General features: G+C 46.5%; 1 protein-coding gene across 1 annotated transcript in view; it reads left to right on the top strand.

Moving 5' to 3' along the window:
* The window catches only part of LOC136677611 (disintegrin and metalloproteinase domain-containing protein 10-like), a 97,754-nt gene that overhangs the window by 66,582 nt on the left and 20,352 nt on the right, over nucleotides 1-10,820 (top strand). The window contains exon 4 of the mRNA XM_066655176.1: nucleotides 5,526-5,684. Within this exon, the coding sequence (XP_066511273.1) occupies nucleotides 5,526-5,684 (159 nt within the window). The remainder of the gene's footprint in view (nucleotides 1-5,525; nucleotides 5,685-10,820) is intronic.

Below are 10,820 nucleotides of genomic sequence, written 5' to 3'. Positions count from 1 at the left end.
AGCGGTGCATGAACACAGAGCGGAGTATGAACACGGAGCGTTGCATGAACACGAAGCAGAGTATAAACACGAAGCGGAGTATAAACACAGAGCGGTGCATGCGCACAGAGCGGTGCATGAACACAGAGCGGAGTATAAACACAGAGCGGTGCATGCACACAGAGCGGAGTATAAACAGAGCGGTGCATGAACACAGAGCGGAGTATAAACACAGAGCGGTGCATGAACACAGAGCGGAGTATAAACACAGAGCGGACAGAGCGGTGCATGCACACAGAGCGGTGCATGAACACAAAGCGGAGTATAAACAGAGCGGACAGAGCGGTGAATGAACACAGAGCAGAGTATAAACACAGAGCGGACAGAGCGGTGCATGCACACAGAGCTGTGCATGAACACAGAGCAGAGTATAAACACAGAGCGGACAGAGCGGTGCATGCACACAGAGCGGTGCATGAACACAGAGCGGAGTATAAACAGAGCGGACAGAGCGGTGCATGCACACAGAGCTGTGCATGAACACAGAGCAGAGTATAAACACAGAGCACACAGAGCGGTGCATGCACACAGAGCGGTGCATGAACACAGAGCGGACAGAGCGGTGCATGAACACAGAGCGGAGTATAAACACAGAGCGGTGCATGAACACAGAGCGGAACATGAACACAGAGCGGAGTATAAACAGAGCGGACAGAGCGGTGCATGCACACAGAGCTGTGCATGAACACAGAGCAGAGTATAAACACAGAGCGGACAGAGCGGTGCATGCACACAGAGCGGTGCATGAACACAGAGCGGAGTATAAACAGAGCGGACAGAGCGGTGAATGAACACAGAGCAGAGTATAAACACAGAGCGGACAGAGCGGTGCATGCACACAGAGCTGTGCATGAACACAGAGCAGAGTATAAACACAGAGCGGACAGAGCGGTGCATGCACACAGAGCGGTGCATGAACACAGAGCGGAGTATAAACAGAGCGGACAGAGCGGTGCATGCACACAGAGCTGTGCATGAACACAGAGCAGAGTATAAACACAGAGCACACAGAGCGGTGCATGCACACAGAGCGGTGCATGAACACAGAGCGGACAGAGCGGTGCATGAACACAGAGCGGAGTATAAACACAGAGCGGTGCATGAACACAGAGCGGAACATGAACACAGAGCGGAGTATAAACAGAGCGGACAGAGCGGTGCATGCACACAGAGCAGAGTATAAACACAGAGCAGACAGAGCGGTGCATGCACACAGAGCGGTGCATGAACACTGAGCGGAGTATAAACACAGAGCAGACAGAGTGGTGAATGCACACAGAGCGATGAATGCACACAGAGCGGTGAATGCACACAGAGCGGTGAATGCACACAGAGCGGTGCATGCACACAGAGCGGTGCATGCACACAGAGCGGTGCATGAATACGGAGCGGTGCATGAACACAGGGCGGTGCATGAACAAAGAGCGGAGTATAAACAGAGCGGACAGAGCGGTGCATGCACACAGAGCGGAGTATAAACAGAGCGGACAGAGCGGTGCATGCACACAGAGAGGTGCATGAACACAGAGCGGAGTTACAGTTTAATGTGATGCAGGTGAACAGTGAGAAGTTCTCGTTAAAGCACAGTCTCAGCTCTCAGTCACTGGCCTTAGAATAAGAGTCCCCTCAGAGCCTCCTCAGAGCCCCAACACAGAAACTTCTCTCTCTTTTCTCTTTTCTTCTTTTGTTTTTGCCATTTGTTGAAATGAGAGCCGCCTCAGAAACTGTCTCCCCCTCACGCTCCTCTTCTCTCCATCCCACTCCAATTTAACTCAGCTGTAATGAGTGTGTCTGATGTGCAGAATTCCTGATGCAACTTTGATATGTTTCATAATCTAACCACACACTGACTCTGACACTGACTCTGACTCTCATTGACTCTTGACTCTGCATCTTATTCTGACTATGACTTGGACTCTGGCTTTCACTCAGCCTTCGACTGAAGCAGGAAAACATGTGGTTTGCGAAATACCGGCAGAGTTTAAACGAGTCTCTTCATGAATATTTAGCTGAAATTTATTTAAATTTCTCTCTTTTTTGAACTCTTTTCCTGACTATATTTCTCTAGCTCTTTTCTTACTAACTCCCTCTCTCTCTATGTCCCTCACACACACTCTCCCTCAGGCTCTACCTCATCTGTGTGTCTGTCTGTCTTTCTGGTTGTCATTCTTTAGTTTTTTGTTGTTTCCTTCTACCTTTTTGCTTTCTCTATTTCTCTTCCTTTTTTTATTTTTTCTGTATTTTCTCTGTATTTCTCTCTCTCTCTCTCTCTCTCTGAGAATAATGCAGCGTATTTTTTGCACTCTTCTCTAATGGAGTCTGTGGAGTGTAAAAGCACTGTAGAATGCCTCTCTCCACGTTTACGCCTCAGACCCGGAGTCTTTAGTAGGGCGATGGTGGAGTGCCAGGCTGGTGCAGCATTATTAAGATGGCCTGAGATTGGCTGAGGCGTTAGTCATGTTCCAGCTGCTGATTGTGTTATTGAAATAGCAAGTGCAAACAGTTGGAACAGTTCTATTAAACCTGGTCCTAAAATTACCATCTCCCTCCAATTCAATTGCATGCACTCTTTGGGCTTTTCATTCTGAAGTGATAGTCATCAGTGGAGCCACAGGGTTCCTGCCATCTTTCAGTGCTCATTCTGCTGCTGGAGACGGAGAGGGAGGAGGGGGTGGGGAGAGGGGTTTGGCCTCAGGCATGATGTTACCCAGCAGTTTCTTATCAGGGTTGAAATAAATCAAGTTAAAATCAGTTAAACATCTTAAATAAATCAGAGGTGATTAGTTGATGTTAAATAATTATTGTGTTGTAGGGCTGACACTGCAGTGTGTATTTCTGCTGTTTAATCAGCTCTTTGCCATCAATGCATATATATTTTTTTTATCCCTAATCATTAGTTGTCACTAATTCCACCCTCTGAGTCGGTTCTCCCCAGTGTCACACAGTGCTAATAACCTGGGAGGAGGAGGGCAGGCACATGCTTCCTCCAAACCATGTGAACCCAGCCACCACATCTTTTCAAACTGCAGTGAACCTGACGCCACTGGACAGCACAATGCCCCAGAGGAGAACACTGACTACCCTAGCTATATCAGGCAATAGATTCCCATGCAGACTAGCACCATTATTGTGATGATAGAGGGGAACAGAATATGAACAGTGCTTTTATGAACACAGAGCGGTGCATGAACACAGAGCGGTGAATGTACACAGAGCAGAGTATAAACACAGAGCGGTGCATGAACACAGAGCGGTGCATGAACACAGAGCGGTGCCTGAACACAGAGCGGTGCCTGAACACAGAGCGGTGCCTGAACACAGAGCGGTGCCTGAACACAGAGCGGCGCCTGTACACAGAGCGGCGCATGTACACAGAGCGGCGCATGTACACAGAGCGGCGCATGTACACAGAGCGGCGCCTGAACACAGAGCGGCGCCTGAACACAGAGCGGCGCCTGAACACAGAGCGGCGCATGTACACAGAGCAGAGTATAAACACAGAGCGGTGAATGTACACAGAGCGGTGCATGAACACAGAGCAGAGTATGAATTGTGATGACAGAGGGGAAATGGCTTAAAAAAGAATTACAGCCACATTTTGTTGTATTTTACATATAGTTATTTTTGTTCTTTAAAATATTTAAAGGGACATTCTGTAGTATTTTTACAACTTTCAAAACAAAAATATTGTGATGTTCCACTGAGCTGTAATAGGGAGTAAAGAGACACTGGTCTAATAGGAAGGGTAGAAGGGTAGGAAACCCACCCCCCTCTTGATTTCAGGACAGTGCTGTAAAAATCAATTACATTCCGCAACCATAGGGGGAGCCCAGGACCAAAAATACCCGATGTTACTTAGTGTTCCTTTAAAGGAAATTGATCGCACGTAACCGTGAAAGGATTCATGACCGCCTGGCTGATATTCGCCATTGAAATGCTGATCTTAGGCTCATGTTCAGCTGCTCCAGACCGTCCCATTAAATTAATAAACGTATGTTCTACTGATATGATTCGCACGTGAGTCTCAGTAATGGGAACAGTAATCAGAAAACTGTCCATAACCTTTGGGGCGTTTAATGACAGCCCGTTAAACACAGAGGAGACCTGTTTTCTCCTGCAGCATGTTCGACTCTGTTGGCCTGGTCTGACCCAGGGAGCTTTTCAACATTGTTTGGCTGAAATGGCATCTCTGTTGCCGACCGCTGGCACGCTCCACCTGCACTCACCGTTTCCTGTTGATCTCTGTTCATCCTGGAATGCAGGAGTGGAAAAAGTGAGAGAGATTGGAGCGGCTTGGCTCTTGTGATTGGCTCCGGTGACGGCGGGAGGATTCCAGCAGCTCTCCTAAAGCTCTCGCTCCTCTGCCTCTTCCAGTGGAGACGTGTATCCATCCTTGCTCTGGTGTGCCTAGCTCAGGCCTAGTTCATTCATTTGAAGGTACACTTCCACCTTAAGACCCGGTGATGTAGGCTCCCTCTGGCCTCAGAGACGACTCCCAGGCTCATTCTGGCACGGGTCGGTGGACTAAACTTTTCTTGGCGGTACGTTTTTTAAAAAAACCTTTTCCTTTTAGAGTGTCACACAAAGCTGAGAGCAGATATAGCACTCGGAGAAGCTCCCTGTAGTCCTCCCAGCCTTCTCCGCTGTCCAGCCACAGCTCACTGAGCCCCTCTGTCTGCTGCACTGTACCACTTTTAAGTGTTTAAAACCCCAGCGTCTGCTCAGAAAGTTCAGAGAGCGAGAGAGACACAGGGACAGATAGTGATCCCTTTGTTTTTTAATAGGCGGCCCTGCTTTGATTATCAGTGACATTAGCAGGGTTTATGGAGCTCATTAAAGCGGTCATAATGAGATGGATCTGGAGGACAGTGGGGAGGTTTGTGTGTGTGTGTGTGTGTGTGAGATACAGAGAGAAAGAGAGAGCAAAGAGGATAATATCATAAAGTGCTGGATGTTTAAGATGCATAGCAGCGGTCAGTGGTAGTTACTTTGACGGCCCGTTCCTGATAAAGTAGGTGGTTCCTGGACGTGTTGAATGATAAAGTAGGGAAGCATTTTTTGGCTGAAGTGGTCTAAAGTGGTGCTTTTCCATTTTCAAGCGAAAGAGAAAAAACTGACAAAACTTACGCCTGGCTTTAACAGAGATGAAGTGGATCTGAAAATGCACTTGTGCTTTGTCCCCTGCTCAGCGTTGGAGCCGCAGCAAAGTTATTTCAGCCGTGTGGAAGCATTTCTCTGGCTACAAGGGAGATTAGGCGAGGGATTTATGTAGAAAACCCAGACTTCTCTATGAATTTTGTGTTATTTGTTTACATTTTTTATTATTGTCAAATTTCGGCTGTTCTCTTTTTGTCGGAACACATTTAGACAAGACTTTCTTTTCAGTGCAAAAATAAAACCTCGCAATGTCCAAATCCATCAGCCTCAGGGTTTCACCTCTAACCTGTGTGTGTGTGTGTGTGTGTGTGTGTGTGTTTATTCCTCAGGAGAGGAAGGAACGATGACACATGGCTCTGTTGTGGACGGAAAGTTTGAAGGCTTCATTCAGAGTCACCAGGGCACGTACTACGTGGAGCCGGCTGAGAGATACCTCAAAGACCCAGACGTCCCCTATCACTCCGTCATCTACCACGAGGACGACATCGGTGAGTGTGTGTGTGTGTGACCTTCAATGACCTTCGTTCATTTATTCCAACACTGGCAGTGCTTTTGCAATAGTTCTCAGAATATACATTTCTTTGAGGATTATACAGAGAGAAATCACAAAACAAACTGTTATTTTACGTTTTACAGCCCATTTCACATTTGTAATTAAGACTTAATGGGACCGAATGTGTGTGTGTGAGTGTGTGTCGCCCTGTGAAGGACTGGCGCCCCCTACAGGGTGTGTTCCCGCCTTGCGCCCAGTGATTCCGGGTAGGCTCCGGCGCCACCGCGACCCTGAATCGGATAAGCGCTTACAGACCATGATAAACGGATGGGACATGCATGTGTAATGTTTAATACTGAGTGATAATCCCTTTAGCATGTGAATGCTACACTTTCCTTGATCCCCACATAGATACAACATAATTGTTGATCCACACAGTACCAGTGAAATGCAGCATGATTCATTCATTCATTCATTCATTCATTCATTATCTGTAACCCTTATCCAGTTCAGGGTCGTGGTGGGTCCAGAGCCTACCTGGAATCATTGGGCGCAAGGCGGGAATACACCCTGGAGGGGGTGCCAGTCCTTCACAGGGCAACACACACACACACATTCACTCACACGCACACCTACGGACACTTTTGAGTCGCCAATCCACCTACCAACGTGTGTTTTTGGACTGTGGGAGGAAACCCACGCGGACACGGGGAGAACACACCACACTCCTCACAGACAGTCACCCGGAGGAAACCCACGCGGACACGGGGAGAACACACCACACTCCTCACAGACAGTCACCCGGAGCGGGAATCGAACCCACCACCTGGGTGTGACTGCGACACTACCTGCTGTGCCACCGTGCCGTCCATGCAGCATGATACATGATTTTAAAAAAAAATCACAGCTACAGTAGTATTTTATAATGCAGCAGAGTAGTGAGGAGAGATACACTGGACATCCCCAGTTCCCACCCACAGTTTCAACTTCCCTCCACCCCTCTTTCCTCTGCCATGACCCAGCCACTCGTTTTCCTCTGAGACCTGCGAAGACAGATGTCACTTCTTTTCCGCTCTCTGCTCATGCAGGTCGTCGTCGAGGTGAGGGCAGTTGAAGGACAGTATTGAAAGGCTTATTCGGTTTATAAGAGCTGACAGATGGCCCAAATTGATCAGCGTCGCTGCCGATTGACATGTGGCATCGTTTTTCATTCGTATTTATCCTGCTGCTCATTTGTGTTTGTTTTAAATGATTAATCCCCACAAACACTAAAGTATCACATATTTGACCATATCCCCACGGCTCTCTGAAGCTATTCCACCGATAGAACACAGACATTTTATCTGCACACACTGCTCAGATGTGAGGAGACAGGCTCATTTCAGGGGATGGTGGAGCCTCGTGCTGCTGTGGTGTTTGAACCCTCAAGTCCAGCGGGAACCCTCTCGCCCGGTAACGGTCTCCAGGTGAACGTTGGTGCTTTTCAGGCTGAGATCTGGAGTTATTATTCTGATCATAGCGCGTGTTATTGTGATTATAGTCAAGCAGAGAGCCAGTTTAGATTATGAGCGTGAAATGATGGGAGAAATTTGCTTTGATGCTTTTTAAAAAAGCCTTGATACTCTTGGAAATAGCAGTGGGAGCAGGACTTAAAGCTATTTATTCTGTCTCTCTCTCGCTTTCATATATTTTAGCCTTTTATATGTGATATCAAAAGCACTGCAGGTTTAAATACTCTGATCTGTGCAACAAAAGATACTTTGGGATGTTGTAATCAACATCTTAAGCTTTTTTTTAAGGCGAAAGCGAGAATATCCTTTTTTTCAAAGAAGTCCTGTGATCACCTATTTATGGCATTTCTTTCTGCGGTGTGTGAGGAGGCCATTTTTACTTTGGAAATACAGAGGATACTTGATATTCATTGTGCATCATTTTCAAATGTAGAGCACCTCAGGGAACTGGCTTGTAACTCACTCGCTCATTAACAATAATACTCTCATACACACTCTATATGTATATATTTAGGGTGGGTCATTTATATGGATACACCTTATTAAAATGGGAATGGTTGGTGATAATAACTTCCTGTTTGTGGTACATTAGCATATGGGAGGGGGGAAACATTGTGGTGACAATGGCGGCCATTTTGAAGTCGGCCATTTTGGATCCAACTTTTGTTTTTCCAATGGGAAGAGGGTCATGTGACACATCAAACTTATTGGGTTTTCACAAGGAAAACAACGGTGTGCTTGGTTTTAACGTAACTTTATTCGTTCATGAGTTATTTACAAGTTTAAAGTGCTGCCCATTGTGTTGGATTGTCAATGCAACCCTCTTCTTCCACTCTTCACACACTGATAGCAACACCGCAGGAGAAATGCTAGCACAGGCTTCCAGTATCCGTAGTTTCACTCACTCACGTTAAAACTTACCCACTCACGCTTTGTGAGGAATTTCACCACATGGGGCGCTATTTCTCACACGTATTTAAGGACGTCTCCTCTAGGGGTTGCTGTTGTGCTTTGTAAGTCGGGTCCTTGTTAGAATTCGTTTTCAGATCAGGTTCTCGTGCTAGAAACATCTGAAATGTACTCTTCTTTTTTCTAACTCCCCGTTAGTTGATTATAACTCGTTTGGTTGTTGTACACACCGAAATAATTTTATAAAAACATCAGCCACCCACTTTTATATCACTGATAATATTGATTCCACGTTCTATACATTAGCTTCCTTCTTGTCTCATATTGTGCAGTGAAATCAATAGTAGTTCCAGGTTACACTGGCTGTAAAGCTGGAATTAGAAGTGTGTGTGTGTGTGTGTGTGTGTGTGTGTGTGTGTGTGTGTGTGTGTGTGTGTGTGTGTGTGTGTGTGTGTGTGTGTGTGTGTCATTATGAGCACACCGGTCAGTGCACAGATGCTAGTCAGTAAGGGTGGAGGAAGAAATGGTTTTCCGGAGCTGGGGAGTGAACACTAGGTCACACACTGTTAACTACTGCTCTGTACGGAAATGATTAACACCCACACACACACACACACACACACACACAGTGTGTGGCAGAGAGGGTGGAGGAGATAAGAGCCTGTGTGTGTGTGTTTTCATACTTTCGTTTCACACTTATTCAGAACATGTGTGTGTGTGTGTGAGAGATATTCTCATCCTTAGGTGTGTCTGTATCTCTTCAGCAGGATTGTTAGCACTGACAGAACAAATGAATGTCTTTCCATGCTTTCAGTGAGTGCCCCCTCCCTCCTGACCATGCCTCTGTTTGATCTCTGCGCTGCCCACCTTTGTATTTCTGAATGTTTTAACCTTCCGCTCATATTACATTTCACCAGACGTCTTCCTCTTCAGTGTGTTTTAGTCTGACGGCGTGATGAATAACTACCTGCTACAAAGACTAATACCTGTAATTATACTCTGTTCTGATTGGCTGCGGTGTACTGTTTCACTCCAAAAACTAGAGAAGGCCCGCAGATAACTGTAAATACACGAGTTTCTTGTTCTAATGATGTACACTCCACATTAGACCTCGGCCGTGACAGTTTTGTTCAGTTTCTCAAACCCAGAGTAAGTGTAGGTTTAGAAACTCGTAGGACTTTAGTGTAGAATCGCTGTTTACTTTCCATTTAGTGCAGGATTGTGTCTTCAGCCCAGTGTTTGTGTCAGTCTCCTTACTGCCCCCTGGTGGTCAGACGCTCCAGCTCTTTGACAGACCTCAAGTCATACACACTTTCCAGTCAACAGACATCATTTTTCTCTTTTCCATTTTCACATTGCTGACAGAGTGTGAAGCCTGCTTTGAAGAAGTGTTGTGTGTGTGTGTGTGTGTGTGTGTGTTAGTGCATGAGAGAGAGAGAGAGAGAGAGAGATACACAAAGACTAGGTTTAATTTCACTTTAGTCTGAGCTCTATTTATGTCGGTCCAAAACAACATGTATCTTCTCTTCTCTTCCCTCTCTCTCTTTCTCTCTCTCCTCTCTTTCTCTTCTCTTTCTCTCTCTCATTCTCTTCTCTTTCTCTCCTCTCTCCTATCTCTCTCTCTCTCTCTCTCTCTCTCTCTCTCTCATTCTCTCCTCTCTCTCTCTCTCATTCTCTCCTCTTTCTCTCTCTCTCTCTCTCTCTCTCTCTCTCTCATTCTCTCCTCTTTCTCTCTCTCTCTCTCTCTCTCTCTCATTCTCTCATTCTCTCCTCTTTCTCTCTCTCTCTCTCTCTCTCTCTCTCTATCTCTCTCTCTCATTCTCTTCTCTCTCCCTTTCTCTCTCTGATTCTCTCCTCTCTTTCTCTTTTCTTTCTCTCTCTCAATATCTCCTCTCTCTCTGATTCTCTCCTCACTTTCTCTCTCTTCTCTTTCTCTCTCAATATCTCCTCTTTCTCTCACTCATTCTCCCCTCTCTTTCTCTTCTCTTTCTCTCTCTCTCTGATTCTCCCCTCTCTTTCTCTCTCATTCTCTCCTCTTTCTTTCTCTCTCTTTCTCCCTGCCAGTTGACCATTACCTAGACTGAGACGGAATATTAATATAAATACGTACATTATTGTTCTGTATTATTTTATTTATCGGTATAATCCAGTCATATCTTAGAGCCGTTCAGATCTGTCCCCGCTGAGACTCTGGGCAGCTGGTCAGACATCACACTGGGCTGAAATCCTGCCCTTTGCCTGCTAGGTGCGGTTGTGGTGTTGTAGCTGTTGTACGACGGTGAGTCAGTGACAGTTGGAAAGATGCTGTGTGTTTGCGGACAGCTCATTAGACTTTCCCTTCTCTACCCCACTGCACAGAGGGGTCCTGGGACGGCTGATCCTGCGCCTCATCCCTCTCTCCTCCACTTCATCCCTCTCTCCTCTGCCTCATCCCTCTGCTCTCAGCTCATCCCCTCTCCCCGCCCTGCCCCCAGTAATTACACAGCGCCACACACCTCCACCTTCTGTCGCCTTGTTTTCCAACATTTGTCATTCTCTGCCTCCTGCGAACGCATCACATGGCCCTAGAATAGCTCGCCCCTTTCGTCTTTTCCTGTCCTCACCTGTTTGTCAGAGTGAGAGTGTCTGTGAGAGTGTGTAAGGTACACAAAGAGACCCAAGTCTGAGCCAGAAAGACTTCAGAGTTGAAGTTCTGTAGGATCATATCTGCG

The sequence above is a fragment of the Hoplias malabaricus genome, chromosome Y (assembly GCF_029633855.1).
Source record: "Hoplias malabaricus isolate fHopMal1 chromosome Y, fHopMal1.hap1, whole genome shotgun sequence".
Classification (NCBI taxonomy): Eukaryota; Metazoa; Chordata; class Actinopteri; order Characiformes; family Erythrinidae; genus Hoplias; species Hoplias malabaricus.
The sequence above is the reverse complement of the archived record's forward strand: the minus strand, read 5'-3'. Positions and strand labels throughout refer to the sequence as shown.